This window comes from Petaurus breviceps, unplaced genomic scaffold, assembly GCF_028583685.1.
Source record: "Petaurus breviceps papuanus isolate PSGF00001 unplaced genomic scaffold, PetGlider_PUasm1.0 419, whole genome shotgun sequence".
Classification (NCBI taxonomy): domain Eukaryota; kingdom Metazoa; phylum Chordata; class Mammalia; order Diprotodontia; family Petauridae; genus Petaurus; species Petaurus breviceps.
The window spans coordinates 1,678,029-1,697,532 of record NW_027186324.1 but is presented as its reverse complement, the minus strand read 5'-3'; the positions used below and the strand labels follow the sequence as shown (position 1 = coordinate 1,697,532).

The following is a 19,504-nucleotide window of genomic DNA, read 5'->3' as shown; positions in this document are numbered from 1 at the left end:
GAATTCAAAATTCTTTTTAGATAACCATGTGGGTTCCAAAAAGAGGAAATTACTAAAAAAAAATGCACATATATGTTGAAAAGGGAAAAATAGGTACATTGTACAAAATATTAGAAATTGTTGGAAGTAGTCTGTCTCTGCTATTTTACTAAAAACTCTGTGGATTAACAGAGAGAAGGATATAACAAAATGAGCAAAAGGGGAAATGGAGAAGTCTCTGACAGAGACTTTAAGAGATTTCAAAATAAAAAGCACAATTTTGACCTGAGTGAATTTTTAGTGCTAGTAGAATCAGTCAAAAAAAGGAGCCTATCATACACATTGATATGGACAAATTGAGAACCACACAATAATAAATGGAATGAATACAAGGGAGGTAAAGCAGGATTTCATCATGAATGAATTATAATTAAGAATCTAGGCATTTTAAGAATCAGTGAAGGGGGGGGGGAAGAAGAAAGAATGTTAGAAGAACTAACTCCTGCTGTTGTCATCTTCATGTTTTATAAGAATTATAAATATCAGGGGCGACCAGGTGGCTCAGCGAGTAAGAGCACTGGCTGCAGTGTCGGGATGACCTGGGGGATCAAATCCGGGATCAGATACTTAGCACCACACCCAGAAATAACTGGCTGTGTAACCTTGAACAAGTTACTTAACCCCGATTGCTTAAAAAAAAGAATTATAAATATGTTATCTGGAAAAATTAATTAACATTTTTATTTTTAAATCTCTATTATTATGCACCAGGCACTGGGATACTACACACTTGGAGATACAAAGACAAAAAAAAATAGCTCCTTCCCTCTGAATTTATGTTCTTTTGAGGGAAATAACGTGTATACAGAAAAATAAACACAAAACACAAAGTATATTTAAAGTAATACAGGGAAAGTAATTTTGGAAGGACATTGAAAGAGACATTAATATATGGCTAGACAAGGAAATACCTCATATAGGCAATGACACTTGAGCGTAACCTGGAAGAAAACTAGGAATTTCAAGAGATGGCAGAAAGAAGGGAGCAAATTTCAGGAATGAAGGACAACTTTGCAAAGGCATGGATACAGGAGATGTAATGTAGTGTGTGAGAAGCAGCAAGTAAGAGTTTGTGGAGACATTAGAGTTCATGAAAAAAGCAATGCATAATAAATCTAGAAAAGTAGACTGGATTCATATTGCAAAGGGTTTTAAATGTCAAACGGGAAGTCTACATTTAATCCTAGAGGCAACAGGGAGACCCTGGAGCTTACAAAGCAGGAGAATGATATGATCAGAATGGTCCTTTACAAGTACAGTATATTGTTGGCAGTTCTGAGGAAAATAGATTGGAGAGGAGAATGTCTGGAGGCTGAGAGAACAAATAAGAAACTTTTATAATAATAGAGATGAAAGATCCTGAAAGGTCCTGAAGTGGGGGAAGGGTAGGCAGCATCGTATGATAGAGAGAAGTGGGAAGATATCAAAGCTGCCATAGAGATAGAGTCAGCAACACTTTGCAGATGGTGGATCTGGAGAGTAATGGTGAATGAGATTGAAGAGTCAAAATTAGTCAAATTTTATGAACCTGCGTGAATAGAAAAATGGTGGTACCCTTGATAGGAAAAAGAGAGATTAAGAAGTCATGGTTTGGGGATAGAATGTTCTATTTTAGATACATTTGATTTGAGATGCTTATGTGAACTTCCAGTTGTTATTTTCCAATAGGTAATTGGTAATGCAGAAGTAGAGCTTAGGAGAGAAAGAAATTATGTAGATTTGATAGAGATGACAGTTGAACCTATGGGAACTGATTATATTACAGAGAGAAAAGGTCCCAATACAGGATCTTTGGTTGATGGACAAGAAAAGGAGGCTTCAGAAGGAGCTGGCAAATAAGAAGAGGTAGAGAAAAGTTGTGTCATGCAAATCCAGAGAGGAGAGAGTGTCCAGGAAAAGTAGTCTACAGTGTCAAATGTGACCCTGTACAAAGAAGGATGAAAACTGAGAAAGGACCACTGGATTTAGCTGTTGGAAACTTTGAAGTTAACAGCTTATTTGATTGATGAGGATAGAAGCTGGGTTGCAAGTGAGGAAGAGAGTGAGAAGAGAAGGCAACTAAGATATGCAGCTTTTTCAGGGAGAAAAGATATAGTATGATAGTGTAGGAAGATAGGAGGATATAGTTGAGGTTTTTGTTGTTTTTATTTTTCAAAATTAGCACAGAAATGTGAGCAAGGTAGAAACCTACAGATATGGAAGAGATTGAAGACAAGACAAGAGTGAGGGTTAGGGACCTGGGATTGGTATAGTTACAAGAGCAGACTGCCAGTACAGACATGAGGTATAGGATCATGAGTATAAATAAAGTGGTTAGTTTTGGTTAGAAGTGCCATGTGTACCTCACAGTAAAGAAGAAGGTGGAAAATTATTTAAAGATATTTTGAAATGTAGAATAGGAGAGAAAAGGGAGCATAACAAATAGCCTCTTATTTTCTCACTAAAATATAAAGTAAGTTACTTCACTTGAGAAAGAGGGGAAAGGAGATGATGTTTGAGGCCAGAAGGGACAAGAGAAAGTTTGGAAGACCTACAGCAGGGGAAAAAAGATAGAGAATGAAATTAGAGAAGGGCAGTAGAGGCCAAATCAGATGAATTTATATCCCAGTCAGCATTCAGTAAAATCTTCCACAAAATGTATGGTCTCCTTGTAACCGTATGAAACATTCAATATGTGTTCTGAGCATTAGTTATTACTTATAAAAATAAGTACATTGAAAAAAATATAATGTATTAGCTGTAGCTCATTAGCTAACTCATGAAATAGATAGCCAGAATTGCTTGTCAGGCAGAATGCTAATTGCATCTAATGAATGTTAGCTTAACCCCTGGACTGTTGTTAAATGTGCCACCTACATGGGCACAGTCAGCAGCCACATATGCTTGAGTATACAGTTTTTAATATCCCGAGGGCATCATTTCCTGTGGAGATCATCAGAGGAGTTTTAGTTTTTTCTTGGGTCTCTGATTAAGAGTTGCTGGAAACCCACATCTTCTGTAATGCTGTTAATGTTCTTATGTGTCATGGCATGTCTGTTTTGGAAGACAGTCTGAGGTGTGGGCAAGTTGGAAGAGATAAATTGATTTGTGAGCAGATTCTGAATCTATATTCCTGGTAGGTACAGAATTTGCAACTAATAATGCATACTCCACTAAGGAAGACTTCTCGTTTTTGTTTTCCATTTCAGAGGATCTATTACTACAACACTGGTACAAAGTAATAAATGATTTTAACATTATGCATTTATGTATCTAATGATTCATTTTATTTTCCACTGATTAATTTTGTGCCAGCTCTACCTGTATTGAGCCATTGTTTATCTTCAGCTTGAAGCAAAAGTATTATTCCATTACACCTTAGTTCACTCTAAACCCTATTCAACATTTTTAGATCTTCCACCACCACCAGATCCCCCACCAGTTCAGGGTTTAAGGCACCAAATAGGCCCTGGCCAGCATGGTGGTAACGTGGAAAATTCCGCAGAGAGAAAAGGAAGCTCTCTGGAGAGGCAACATGCATCCCCCATAGATGAAACAAAGAATTCATTGGATCTACAAGCTAGAACCTCACTAGAGTGGCAGCGGGAAACGCAGGAATGGATAAGCTCCACAGAACATCAAGAAGATTTAAGGAGAGTCCCACACAAACAAGCATTTGGATCAGGTGTGTGGTGATACAGTCCAAAACAAAGTGTAGACTTTTTTTTTAACCAGGTGTTTTAATATGAAAATTATATTAGGACAAGAACAGGACCATTAATGGGATGGAATACCTTTACAAACCACATCAGGAAAACTATCTTGCTGCCTTTCTCACCTCTCCAAAAGGTGAATTAAATGTAGGCTACCTGCATTATCTGCTACCATACACCCTGCTATTTTGATAAAATTTTGCCCTTTAGTGTTTACCTCAGAAAAGAAATCAATGTATAAGGATGGATTTACAATTACTTTAATCACTTTGACTCATTTGATTAGGTAATTTTAGTAATTGCTTGGTTCAGACAAACAAGGTTGAGAATCATCAGTTACTTGGGGCTTTCCCCATAACAGGAATAGTGAATCTAAGCCTAGGAGAGACCTTAGAGATCATCTCTTCCCATTTTCTCATTTTATAGATGAGAAAATTGAGAACCCAAGTGATTGTCAGTTTTCCGAGGTCACACAGTAAATAGCAGAGCCAGCATTTGAGCCCAGGTTATATGACTCCAAATTTAGCATTCTTTCTAATGTTATCTAAATTAATAAGTGAGTGGATTTGAAATCTTTAATAGAATACAATGTTCAGTTTAATTGTTGAGTCTTTTTTTTTGTGTGTGTCTGACACTGTGACCTCATTTGGGGTTTTCTTGTCATAGATACTGGAGTGGTTTGACATTTCCTTCTCCAGCTCATTTTACAGATGAGGAAACTGAGGCAAACAGGGTTAAGTGACTTGCCCAGGGTCACACAGCTAGTAAGTGTCTGAGGTCAGATTTGAACTCACAATATTGAACTCAATATTCCTGACTCCAGGCCTACCCTGTTATTCACTTTACACCACTTTTTGTTTAATAGGCAGTATTTATATTCTAATTTAAGGTTTGTAAAGAGCTTTGCAAATGAGATTTCATTTTATCCTCCCAACTCTGGGAGGGAGGTGCTATTGTTATCCTTATTTTATACATGAGGAAACTTATCCAGGGTCACACAGCTAGTAAGTATTTGAGGTAGGACTTGAACTCAGATATTCCTGACTCTAAGCATAGTATGCTATCCACTGCACCACCTCTTTAGTGCTTAGGTTTTCTGGAAAAGTCACCAAATGACCATTGCCTTTGTGGGTACAATACAACTTCTTCAGCATTTGGCAGAAATAATATATCATAGCTATATATTTTAAGTACATTTCCTGGAACAACTCTTCTGAAATCAGAAATCATGAAGTTCTCATAATTCCTCTTATGCAAATGGAACCTACCCTTTCTAGAGCTGAACCTGAGTTCAGTTGTGGAAATTTTTTATTTTTAAAGTAAAATTCCAAGTTGAAGAATGTTTAAAGATAAAGCAATTGCAGTTTATAAAAGATAGTGTAGTTAAAATATAAATGTAGTGACAAAAAAGGGTAACATTAGAATCAATAGAGTAATTCTTATTATTTAAACTAAAACAACTACATTTCTTCATTCTTAATGGAAAATCTAATCAATATCATTGAACTCACAAAGTTATTTTCAGATCTCTTTTTGATAAGCCAACTATGATTCATTATGTATAATTCTCTTTTATAATGAGTCCAAATTTCATAAATAATGTAAAACAATTTTATACCACTAGGACCTAAGCAAATTCTGCTTGTATCTATATCTCTTTATGTGTAGAAATTTCTGAAACATTGGGGATTTGTTATTTTTACTAGATATTGAGCCATCAAGCAAATCTTTCTGAACTTCAGTTTTAGAGGGTTGAACACCTGTTCCAGTCCCAGGCAACTGTGTTTTTTAGCTCTTTCTTGTACTTTCTTTTTCAGAGGAGGCCCTGGTACCCTATAGTAAGCCCAGCTTCCCATCACCAGGTGGACATAGCTCATCGGGAACGGCTTCTTCAAAAGGATCAACTGGACCTAGAAAAGGAGAGGTCTTGCGAGGAAGTCACCAACGCAATGCCGGTGACCTTCTTGACATAGGCTATATGGGATCCAATAGTCAAGGACAGTTTACAGGTGAATTATGTAAGTAGTTTCTGATTACAGCTTTGAAGTGGTTATGGTTGAAAAATAATAAAGAGATAACAATTTGTATGAATGGAATTAGAGAATAAAAGAAACTCATTTTGACTGTCAGAGAAAGTTTAGATTATTATTTTTTAATTGAGTTCTGGTAGTAACCCAAATCATTGCTATTTACAATGCTAGATGAAATGTACATTTTTACCACTTTTGTTAATTACAAAAAATGTTGGTTTTAATTCAGAAAATTTTATTCTTTTCAAGCATGAGAGACAGTATAGTGTCATGTCAAACTGAATTCAAGTTCAGACACATCCTGGCCTTGTGAAAGTGACCAGGAAATCTGAATTCAAATTTAACCTCAGATACTTTCTACTTTGGTGAACCTGGGCAAGTCACTTAACCTCTGTTTGTCTCAGTTTCTTCAGTTCTATAAAGGTGATCTATACATCTGCCTCACAGAATTTTTGTGAGGATTAAAATGAGATTATATTTGTAAAGCAGAGTACCTAGCACAAGTAGGTACTTAATAAATACTTATCCCTCCCCCCCCCATATCCTCAAGCAACTAGAAAACAAATTACAAAACAGGTGTCAATTTGCATTTAAAGGGAGAGTTTCCTCACCTGGAGTTCCCTAGATTGATGAAATTACTGGTCCACCTCACCTTCTTCAAATAAACCAAAAAAAATCCTTAAAAGTCTGCAAAAATTATTTTTTACTTTTAATTTTTCCCATTTTACAACTGAATTATAAGAAGTTGGATTTTTTTTGATGGAGTTTTAGAAATGACCAATTCTCTATTTTTTGTTCAATCACTTTTCAGTTGTGTCCAACTCTTTGTGACCCCACTTGGGGTTTTCTTGGCAGAGATACTGGAATGATTTGCCATTTCCTCCTCCAGCTCATTTTACAGATGAGAAAACTGAGACAAACTGGGTTAAATGACTTGCCTAGGGTCACATAGCTAGTGTGAGGCCAAATTTTAACCAGCTGCTATTAATTGTGTCATAAGTCCTGTAAATTAAATCTAGGTTTTAAGACTTGGGAAAAAATATTTATTATCGAGTTATCTGATGCATATTTGACAGAGATAAATATACAAAATAAACAAATCTAAGCATTTCTACTAGAGAGAGGGACAAAATTCAAAGGATGCAAACCCAGACTTTCTTTAAAAATCTTTCTGCCATCATGTTGTCTATTCACAATTTAGAATTCCCCCAAAACAAAAGACACAATTCCACAATCAAGATTAAAGAGGACAAAATCTAGCTAACAGTTTATATTTGTCAACCAGAGCAATAGTCACCACTTTCCTGTACCATAGAGAAGCATTTTCCTAAAACCATTCTAAAGGTGAAGTTGAGATGCTTCTATTAATTGAATTAAACAAAGAGCTAATTCCATCTCAGCTAGGGGGCACAGTGGATAGAGTTCAAATCTGGCCTCAGACACATCCTAGCTATGTAACCCTTACAAATCACTTTAACCCTATTTACCTCAGTTTCCTCATCCACAAAATGAGCTGAAGTAGGAAATGGTAAGCCACCTTATTATCTTTTCCAAGAAAACCCCAAATGGAGTCACAAAGAATCAGACACAACTGAAACAACACAACAACAACAAATGAGATGCTTCTATCAATTGAATTAATCAAAGAGCTAATTCCATCTCATTATCCATGGTTCAGGATGGATTCTTTCCTGGGCTAATTAGACTTTTCCCTTTAGAAACTAATTAATTCTTTGTTAAGAATGATATAAAAAGGGGCGGTCTGGTAGCACAGCAAGTAAGAGCACCGGCTCCAGTATTGGGATGACCTGGAGATCGAATCCTGGGCTCACATACTCAGCACCACACCCAGAGCAAGTTATTTAACCCTGATTGCTTAAAAAGAAAGAGAATGATATAAAAATATTTCAATGCAGGACATTGTTTCCTAATAACCACTTGCAAAAATACCATTAAAGTTGCTCATTCATATTAATTAAATCAAGAACTTTAAAATATTATTCATATAGATCAGATAAATAGCAAGATAGGAGCCATATATGTGCAATAGTACATATTTGTGGTTATAATGTATGCGTTTATATATCTGTATCTGTATCTAAAGAGGGAAGTAGGAAGAGGTTGAGTAGGAAGAAGATTGGCTTCATATGCTTCTGCAGAACTTAATAAATATTTATTTATGCTAGAAACACTTGATTTACAGCTTTTAACATTTTCAGACTCAGAATTTATGGTGGACAAAATTAAACTAATTCTATATACATTGGACGCCTTGACTTTGGGACCAAGACATTGAAGAAAGTCTTAGTAGAAAGGGTAGAAACCTAGGACATTTATATAAGCAAAGTTTTTGACTCAATTCTGCTCCTATTTAATTGTTCTCAGTTCTCTGAAAATTTACTTGTTTGTTGTAGAGAAGAAAAAAATTGTCAAAGTTGGAGTCAGAAGACTTAGGTTTAAATCCAACTTCATACACTAGCTAGATGTACATTATGGAAATGTAAATATCATGGCCTTAGGTTTTTTTCACTTGTAAAAGGGAAATAATAGAAATATTTACACAGTGTTATTATGAGTAAAATTGTTTTTTAGTACTTAAAATGTTATCTAAATGTTAAATATTATAGTTTTAAATTTCTTTTAGATTAATTTCCACACTTATTTTGATGCCTAAAGAAATGCATTTAAAAAATCATTAAATGGGGGCAAATAGGGGGCAACACTTACTGGCTGTGTGACCTTGGGCAAGTCACTTAACCCCAATTGCCCGGCTTTCCCTCCTCCAAAAAGCAAAAAAAAAAAAGTTTAAAAAAACAGTCCTAGAGTCAGGAGGACATGAGTTCAAATTCGGGCTCAGACACTTAACACTAGCTGTGTGACCTTGGGCAAGTCACTTAACGCCAATTGTCCTGCCTTCCCCCTCCAAGAAGCAAAATATATATATATATATATATATTAAATGTTTGCTTTGTGCCAGGTATAGTGTTAAATGCTGGTGATACAAATAATAGGAATTTTTCTCCCCATCCCCAGCCTCTAAATGCCCTATTCAACTTTGTTCAAAATATTAATAAAAATCTATCTGGCATAACTTCTCAAAATTACTGAATTAATAGAATTTGTAGTGTTCATAACTCAGGTTGTAATTTTTGGTTAAGATGGGAAAATACCATATGAAATAGAGCAGACTATTGTTCTAAAAAGAGATGATGATGATGATGATGATGATGATGATGAAACCCAGATCTGCTTTTACCTTTTTTAATTCTGTTATAGGATAAATGTCAGTGGTTGTTGGTAAAACAAGTGTGTTTCAAAAGAAGAAAGTGGTTACCTTAAAGAAACCAAGGAAATTTCTAGTCCTTTGATAAAAGTTCAGTCAAGTTGGCAGTATTCATCAAGTGCCTACTCTATGTCAGGCTCTATGCTAAGCACTAGGTGTACAAAGAAAGATGAAAATTTTCCTTCTCTCCTCAAGGGATTCATAATCCAACAGGGGAAAGAATATGCGAATAGAGACATACAGGCAAGTATATACAAAATAAACTGGAGATAATCTTATATAGAAAGCATTAGAGTTAAGGATCAGGAAAGGCTTCTTACAGTGTCTTGAAGGAAGCCAGGAAAGCCAGGAGGTATAGAAGAGGTATTGAGAGAGTTTCAGGCATGGAGGAAAGCCATTGAAAATGCATGGAGTTAGGAGATAAGAATTTCTTTTTCTGGGCAGTGCAAGGAGGCCAGTGTCATTGAATCTCAGATTACTTGGGGTATGTGAGGTGGAGATACTACAAAGGTATTTAAAGGATCAGGTTATGAAGGACTTTAAAAACCAAACAAGATTATGTATTTGTTTTTGGAAGTGTTAGGGAGCCACTGGAGTCTATTGAAAGCATATTAACAAGGATAGTCTTGGTGATTTTTTGTTTTACTTTGTTTTTAAAGGATTTTTTTTCCTTCAAAAATATATAGGGGCGGCCAGGTAGCACAGCGAGTAAGAGCACTGGCTCCAGTGTCGGGATGACCTGGAGATTGAATCCCGGGCTCAGACACTTAGCACCCACCCAGAAACACCTGGCCATGTAACCTTGAGCAAGTTACTTAACCCCAATTGCTTAGGGGTGGCCAGGTGGCTCAGTGAGTAAGAGCACTGGCTCCAGTGTCGAGATGACATGGAGATCGTATCCCGGGCTCAGATACTCAGCACCACACCCAGAAATAACTGGCTGTGTAACCTAGACCAAGTTACTTAACCCCGATTGCTTTAAAAAAAAAAAGATATATAATATTTTTAGAAAGCCACCTCAAAGAGGGAAAGAAGGCAAAGCACAATTCAACCAAATTCTTGTCTAATTTGTTCACATAGACAACAGTCTGCAGTGAAATTTCTCACAACTTAAAGAGCTCCTATGGGACCTTACAAATGTTTAAAAATATGTTTCTTCTTCCTTCAGCATAAAGCTAGTCCTACATTTGATGTCCATAGGATGCATAACTCTATGCATCTGTTTTCTTAATAGCATATGCCAATACTCATTTTTCAAACCTGTGATTTTACTAGTGATGGAATTTTCCATGTTGAAACTTTCTCCACAAGTGCATATCTCCAGTTTATATTCTCAGAATTTTGCCTGGGAGACTGAGAAGTTAAGTGACTTGTCCTTGACTGTACATATAATATGTGTCAGTGACAATAATTTTACCCAGTTCTTCCTGACTCCAAGACCAGTCCTCTGGCTACTATACAACACTTCATCCACATGAATGATGCCTTACATTTAATGCTCCAATTCAGTTTAACAAACATCTATTGAATTCCACCTGTGTTGAAGGCACTGTGCTAATTGCAGGGAATGTGCAAATATAAAATACCTCACTCTCTTCCCTCAAAGATCTCCAGAATCTACTAATAATACTAAATTATATTTAATGCTCAAAATAGCCCAGCAAATGTTATTATCCCTCTTTTTCAGATGAGTAAACAGATGCTCTGAAACAAGTCCCTGTGACTTGTCTACAGTTTCACAGATATTAAGTGGCAGAGGTAGAACTCACACAGGTTTTTCTTGTTTTGAAAATACAGACCCTCGTTTTAAATCAGAAAAACGTAATGGGGCAGAAAACATAGGAAGAGGTGATTAACATAAGTAAAGACTATCATGGTTCATGCAGACCAAATAAAGGTCTATGGAAAAGGAAGAGAATAAGCATGTGCCAGACATTTTACTAATATAAATATTATCTTCTTTGATTCTATGGGACCTGATATAGCCTCAAAGGCATTCTGCCTTTATTAACTTCATTAACTAAAACTGTTAAATGGCCAATGTGGCTCCAAAGTGGGGACAGGATTCAAGTGTAGGATCTAGCTTTAGGTGAATCTCCTTTCCTAATCTGATTCATGCTATTTCTCCACCATCTTACATTTCTAGTGGGTCTAGCCATACCAATCTTACTTCTTGAAACATTGAAAAATATGTTGTATAACTGTTAAAAAAAAGGCTTATTATGTCAGATTCAATGGAGCAGCCAATGTTCTTTGTATGGCACACTAAGGAACATATCTTGGAGAACATGGTAAAGTTTAAAGATTGAAGCCATGAGTGTTTTTAGTAATGTGCTGTTATCTATGAATATCTCTAAACCTGATTTGAGCCTACTATTATTTTTGAACTAAATAATTATAACATTTCTTCTTCCTAATTATCAGCATGCTTTAAACTGATTTTCTTTTCCCTTTTTAAGAATGGGACCGGAAATAGAGGCATAACAAGTGTATTTTAAGAAATTGCTTTCATGAAACTAACATTAACTGTAAAATGTGTCCAGCTTAGGTTATTGAAGTGACTACTTAAGTCATCTGCGAAGCATAATTCTTGCAATTGAATGTTTTTATGAATTTCTTTTTATCTCTCTTTCTTTCTCTCTTTGTATTAGAGTAGTTGAGAAGAGAAATGCAAAGCTGCTCTGAAGGACCATCAGGTCTGAACTCATGGAAGTGATGACACTAAACAGTGCAATGAACAATTTCTTTATTTATGTACTATTAAAAGAACTGTAAATGCAATGTAAAGACACACAGCCACACATATCCCACAGATATTTTACTTGTATTCTCTTAAAGACACCATCCACCTTAACTATTTCTTGTCAGGAGTATATAGAAAAGAAAGAAAAAATCACCCTCCAGGATGAAAAGGATTTTCCTCTTGTATATAATTTCTTTGGTTGCATTGCTATGCAAGCCCACTCTCTTTTTAACTATGTTCATATTACTGTCTGTTCCTATTAGTCTGTTGTACTATATGTGAATTAATAGGCTGTGGTGCCATATATTAACTTTGAATTGTGTAACTTTTATGTTTAAAGTTTGCACTGCAATTTTATTTGGTGATAAGCACAAATCTCTACTCCTCATGACATGAAGAAAAAAAATTGAATGTGAAGGGAGTTTATTGTACTGTAAGCTATGTTGAATAATGCAGGATGTAACCAATTATGTTATATGGTTTTCCATTGGGGTGTAGGAATATGTAGAAGATGAAAAGGAAAGTTGATGTTATCAAAGGCTTATATGAACATCAGGGATTAATTCAATAAAAAAGCAAGATGGCTGCTTTTAACTGTTTTTAAAGATATATGGGGTTCAGAAGAAAGGTATTCAAAAAGAAAGAACTGAATACATATAAAATATGCAGATAGTTATGACATACTAAAATTGATGAAATAATAAGGTTATCTGGGGTATCAGTTTTTCCCTGACTAAATATGATCAAATAATATGTGATTTAATATAACCAAAAGAAATTAAGGTGTTTCACTAAAGGTATATTTATATTACAGTTTTAAAGCATTTTATGAATTGCCATAATTAATCACTCCAACCCATTAAGTCAAAATATGATATGAAGTTCCCCAAGAAAACAAATAATATAAACTCTAGAATATCTAGCAAGTAGTTAAAGATGTAATTTATCACTAGATCATACTCAGGCTTCTTCCAAATATGAAATATGTTACAATATCTTGTTTCATCTTAATAATACATACACAGTACACTAGAGGATAGAGCTGCGTCACTGAAATTCATCACTTTTTACAATGCAATTTACATAAAAATATGTTTTATTTAATTAAGAAGTAAAATTCATTCCACCAAACTTGTAGTCAAATTATAAGTGCTTGAAAAGCAGTGCTAAGGGTATGTTCATTTCATGGTAAGTAGATTTCTTGACATAAAGCTAAACATTTTCAAAAATTGGCTATCTTCCAAAAATATAGTTGATACACTTTTATAAGTGAATTGAAAAAAGAGATCAACAAGAAAACTGCATGTTTATTTGCTTTTTGAATAAAACCAAACCTTGTAAGTGGACATTAATAATAGCATTCATTCATTTGTTTTCATGATTCAAAATAATATTTTTCTGCAACTCAAGTATGAAGAAAATTATTAAAATTTTGAAATATCTATTAGTTGTCATACATACATTAAAAAACAATCAAAGCAAAACTCACTTGAAATTCCCAGTTGTAAAGTCTGCACACATGGCACATCCACATTTTTAGAGTCTGCTTTTGTCTATCCTTTCTCATTACTCTCCAAGAGGATTTACTGTTCCTTTTAATAAAGAGTTTGGCACCAGCTCTGCAACAAGAGGGCCTTTTAAGTCCACACTTAAATATTTGTTTGAATTTCCCACTTCTACTACTCATTGTATTAGCAGAGTAGTTGGCATTGTCAAATTCATTTCTTCACTTTACTTTTCCTAAACCCTTACCAACATAGGCAAATATTAGGAACCAAACTGTCCTTTTGAGACTGAAGAAACATCTGTTTTTCACTCCATACCAGTGTCTCCACAATGGGCAATAGAGTTCAAGTTCACTTTTGGCCATACCCACATCACCCTACCCAGATTGTTTTCTAACGTCAGAGTCTGCAACTTTAACGAGCTTTGTTTTCCTTCAGATATGAAAGAGTATCTGATGAAAGTGTGAGCACTATTTTGAGAATGATAACATAAATATCCGGAAAACCTTAAGGCAGAGGGATTTCAGATCATGGTATTTGCAATGCCAAATGTGAGTGTCTTCAACCACTCAATTAAAAAATTTCCAGCCTCAGAGTTTGGTTCATATGTCTGAGTAGTATGTTATTTTAGTCAAATGCATGTAAGCTGTTTACAGTAGCTGCTAAAACACTCTTAACTGCTCAGCTGAAATAAATTTAAAGGTTTGGGCAGGAAATGAGTGGTTATTATGACTGGATGTATAAGTTTATACCGTATATTTAGCTGAATGCCTTATCAGAATGGTCTATGTTCCTTGTTATCCCCACATCTAGGTCAATTGGTCTTAAATTCCTTATAAAATAAAGAGTGAATTTTACCAAGATATGACCTACACACTGACATATAATAATGCTAAAGTTATCAAAGGGAATTCAACAATAATATCAAAAGTCAAAAACCATTATTCATCTTGCTAACTATAAGAAGTCAAATAGGATGTAAGCCAAGACATCAAATCAAATGTATAAACATTCGTGACTAACTGCAAAGTCTACTTTTCCTTGTTGACTGTATTAGTATAGTTTTAATTTCATTATACTCAATTCTCTGTTCCATAAGTCACAGAGCAAGTCCATGTAAATCTATAAATTGAAGGCCTCCACAGGTTTATGTGGATGTAGGGGGTATCATCCCACTTTCGCAGTCAAGGATAATGCTACCTCACTTCTGCATAAGCACAATACTCTTTAGTTTGAAGAGCTCCTTTTTTATGAAATGCCTGTGACTGTCAGAGCAAATGCTCAACTCTGACTCTGTCTTTATGTTATAGGTACAGTACTTCTGTTCTAAATATTTTATATTCCATTTTAAAGTAGAGATAGAATAGCATTTGTGCCAACACAATTAGCGATGTGAAATCACTATATTGATTATGAGTCCAACTCAAGAAGAGAATGAAAGTAGAAAGTGTGGAAAGGTCATTGAGTTCAACATTGATGTAATAAAGGTTAAATAATAGACCAGGAAAATAAAAGCATTCGACTTTTCATTCACATTCACCCACTCATAGAGATGTTATAAAAATCTTCTGGTGTTGGGGGGAAGTTGGATCAGATGACCTCTACAGTCTCTCCCAACTGTATGATTCTATGAAAATTATTAATATATAATGTCCTATTTTATTGTTCTAAGAATTTTCATTAGTCTTCAATGGGTGTTGAGTTAAAGTCTGTGTTTAGCTTTGGTGGAACACCTTACTCACAATTTCTGTCAAAAATGTATACTATTATCCCATGACAACATAATCATAACCATCCTAATTAATTTCAGATATGTGATTTATCTGCTCCAATGGGCAGTGATTGTGTGTGTCAGAATTGCACTTGTACAGGACCATGGTATTCACTAACTTGTTCATCTGCCTCTATATTTTGCTTCTGAAATTATGTGACAAGAATTCGGTATATATAACAACATGTTATAACAACATCACATGAAGTGTACTATTTTCTTTTCTAATACTTGTATTTAAAACAAACCATAATGCAATTCCAGTCTGCTTTGAACTAATATTGCTTTTTTTAAATTTCATTTTGATCCAAGCCATTGATTGTGAATTTATCATGTTTCAAAATGGGGGGGGTGTTGTGGCAGCACTTACACTTTTTTATATTTGTTTTCCTAGATTTATTTTTGTCTGTAGTGTGTTCAAGTCACCAAAAAAAATTCCCAACTATTAATGTGTTACATTGGTATTGTTAGTACAGCAAAGTTAAATTGGCATAAGAAGTTGGTTACTAGTACTGTCAAAAAATTGTGTATTGTATATTTACTGGGGGAAAATAAAACATTCACTTTTCAAATCTCTCAAAAGCACTCTGAAATAGTCTTAACTATTTACATTAAGAAATACAATATGAGTACTTTCACTCTGAGACCACTATACCACCACTTGTAAACAAATATATATATATATATATGTATACATATACATATATATACACACACAGATAGATAGATAGATAGATAGATAGATAGATAGATAGATAGATAGATAGATAGATAGATAGATAGATAATACAAAGGGCTATAGGCATTTCAAAGCTCTTTTGAATGTTTAGATTCATTGCTAGTTTGGTTAGTGGTAGAAATTATATGACAAGTATTTGTGAAGAAAAAAAACAATACATCGTATACAACTGTTGTCTTATAATGGTAGTATTGCAAAATTACAAATATAAATAGCATATAGAGCTCCAGAAGTTTATATATGTGTAACTTCAGGATCACCTTCTACAAAATAAACAAATCATCTATGAAACTATGTAATATGATAGTAAGAGCTCTCATTGACCTGGATAAGAAGAAGAAGGAGGGGGAGGAGGAGGAGAAAGTTTGGTTTAGAAATGTTTTGAACTCTATAGGAAAGTAGCCAGACAGGAGATTAGAGAAGGGGGTTTGAGTGGGAATATATATTGGGGGATGAATTGACATAAGTAAAAAAAAATCATCTTCAGAGAGAGGATTGCAAAAGAGAATAATAAGGGGGAGGGGGAAAGTATAAGAACTTGTAATCAAAGTCTGACCAAGGAGATGAGAGGAAGATAAAACAAGCAGATTACGCTGGTTAAGTTCAATAATGTTAAACACAATCTTCTTGTTATTAACTTCAGTTTTTAAAGACGGGAGCAAGGGAAGGACAATGAGAGGAAAGAGCACAAGAGGAGAAGATAGAGATCAACACACAATTAGTAATCTTAATCCTGAAGGCAAATGTCCTAAACTTGATTGATGAGGATAGCAAAATGCATTAGAAAGTAGAATCTAGTAATGGTATTTATAAGAAGTACACTTGAAACAAAGTTTCAGAGATAAAATAGGCATCTAGAACAGAACTGATTAAGCCTCCAATGAACTAAAGATAAAACAGGTAACAATCATGATCAAAAGGAAATAAGAAGACAGTTATAAGAAATAAATATGAAAACTATATTATGCTTAAAAGTATCATAAATAATATCAGTAGATAAAATGCAAAACTGTAATCATTATGTACCTCTATTTATACCCTTTCAAAATTAGACAAATCAACAAAATATAAGCAACATAAACAAGAAAGAAACTATATCTCTTAAGAGAATTTCAGGAAAAAATAACTGTGATAGATATGTGGAGATTACTAAATAGGAATTGAAAGGATTACATATTTTTCTAATCTGTACAAGATAGCTTTATAAAAATTGGCCATCTACTATGGCACAAAAGCCTCATAAATAAATGTAGAAAAGTAGAAATATCAAGGACATACTTTACTGACCACAAAAAATTAAAAGTATAATGAATAAAGAGAATTTCAAGAAAATATTCAAACTTAATCAGAAATTTTAAAAGTGAACAATTAGCATATAGGACAAATCATAGAAATAATGGATAATTCCATCAAGGAAAATTATAATAAATAGACAAAATGACCGGACTTTTGTGGTACATTGAACCAGGTTAAATGTATATTTCTAAGTACTTTAATCCACAAAAGTGAAAAAGAACATATCAACAAAGTAAAATTGCAGCTAAAACAACTGGGAAAATAATTTTACACACACACATATGTAACAAACTTAATATCAAAATAGATATTCTGAAAATCATGGAAAAGGTTAATAAAAAAAAAGCATTTAAAATAAAACTAGGAGTTAGTGTTTTGGGGAGGAAAGTAACAAAATGTATAAACCAGTGGTGAGTCTGAGTAAAAAAAAGAAAGGAACTCAATGACAGTAACAAAAATGCAAGAAGGATAATTTCATAATAAATAAATGAAATTAAAAACCAGTTTAATTACATGCCAAAAAGATGAAATTTTGAGTATTTATAGAAATATAAAATACTCAAATTAAAACTAAAATAGTTAACTCAATTTTAGAAAAAACTAAGACAAAAATGAATTCCCAAAGAAAAGAGAGACCTGATTAAATTGCAGACAGATTTTATGAAACACTCAAAGAAAATTTAATTCTAATATTACATAAATTGTTTGCAATTAGGGGAAATATTTCATTAAATTTCTTTCATAAACTAAATATGTTCTTGATACCTAAATGAGGGAATAACAAAACAGAAAATGACAAACTAATATCTCCAATGAATTTCAACTCAAATTTTAAAATAAAATATTATCAAAAAGGACAAAGCAAAATATAAAAGATATTATACACTATGTTCAGACTATTTATGCCAGAAATGCAGGATTGAACTAATATCAGGAAAACTCTAAATTATATGTTTATATAAAATGATTAAAAATCCCAATATCAGTAGATGCAAAAAAAACTTTTGACAAAATATTACACATTTCTGTTAACTAGTCTTTTCATTAATATGGTAAAATATCTTTTGTAAGCAAAGAGCTGGCAATACATTTAAAGGGGATTAACTGGGGAACTTTGCAATAAGATAAAGAGTGTAGCAAGGGAATCCCTTATTGCGACTATTTTTTTGATATCATTTTTAAGATATTAGGTATTGGAATAAGAGAACACAGAAACTGAGAATATAAGCACTGGGAAGAGGAAACAAAGTTATTGCTTTTTTGCAAATGATATGATGGTCTATTTGAAAACCCTTGAGATTTGACTAAAATTATTTGGAACATGCAGAATGGCAAGATATAAATCTATATATGTTACAAGCTATTCTTTATATTACCAACAGTGCTTGTTATCCTTCATACTCAAAAGGACCAAAATGACTTCACAATGTTGGGGTCCATATACTGTGTTTCCCACTGTGGTTAATCAGATGAATACAAGCTTAAAAGCTTCCACCACAGATCAGGCACAAATAGTCCATATGAACATTTGGAAAAGATATGTCTCTAAATTTGTTCACCTCACATTTCTTTTGAGCTACTGCAATTCATATATCATAGCATCTACTTTGTTGCAGGCACACCATGCTGGGTAGCCCAGTACCAGTGTGTTCCAGGCCTCACAATTGACTCCAGAGTTCTTCAGAGAAACCTTCAAAGTGTCCTTGTATCACTTCTTCTGGCCTCCATGTGAGCACTTGCCTTATTGTGAATTCTCCATAAAATAGTCTTTTAGGCAAATGTAAGTTTGGCATCAGAACAACATGATCAGTTCATCTTCATCTACTCTGCAGTAGAGTTTGGATGCTTGACATAGGACCTTAGTGTTCAGTACCTTATCTTGCCAAATAATCTTCAGAATCTTCCTAAGACAATTTAAATGGAAGTGATTGGGTTTCCTGGGGTTGTGCTGGTATACTACACAGGTTTCACAGGCACACAACAATGAGGTCAGCAGCACAATGGCTCTATAGACCTTAAATTTGGTAAGCAGCTTAGTAACTTTTCTTTCCCACACTTTCCTTTGGAGTCTCCCCAATACTGAGCTACCTCTGACAATGTGTGTATGAACCTCACTTTCTACATATACATCCCTAAAAAGAACATTGCCAAGGTAAGTGAACTTAACCACAGTATTCAAAATTTCATCATTTTCTGTAATGACGGTTCCACATATGGTTGGTGTAGTGCTAGTTAGTAATGATATTGACCACAAAATCCAAAAGGAATACATAGAAAAAAAATCCATTGACAATATCTACACAATGTATATAATATTTGACATTCTACTCACCCAGAAACAGAGAAGCTTTATGATTACAATTATAAAACTATTTTGCAGGAAAAGGAGAATTTAATAATTGGAAA

At 34.1% G+C, this 19,504-nt stretch overlaps 1 protein-coding gene across 10 annotated transcripts in view; it reads left to right on the top strand.

Annotated features, from left to right (window-relative positions):
- ROBO2 (roundabout guidance receptor 2) overlaps positions 1-15,645 on the top strand; it is an 800,464-nt gene extending 784,819 nt beyond the window's left edge. For 5 of the 10 annotated variants that reach the window (XM_069100513.1, XM_069100510.1, XM_069100515.1 and 2 more), the window contains 2 exons: positions 5,549-5,749; positions 11,701-15,645. In XM_069100513.1, the coding sequence (XP_068956614.1) occupies positions 5,549-5,749; positions 11,701-11,729 (230 nt within the window). In that variant the 3' untranslated portion in view covers positions 11,730-15,645. Of the gene's footprint in view, positions 1-3,430; positions 3,704-5,548; positions 5,750-11,695 lie in introns of all 10 variants that reach the window. The other 5 variants (XM_069100506.1, XM_069100509.1, XM_069100508.1 and 2 more) reach the window with 3 other exon arrangements.
- Positions 15,646-19,504: the final 3,859 nt, after the last annotated feature.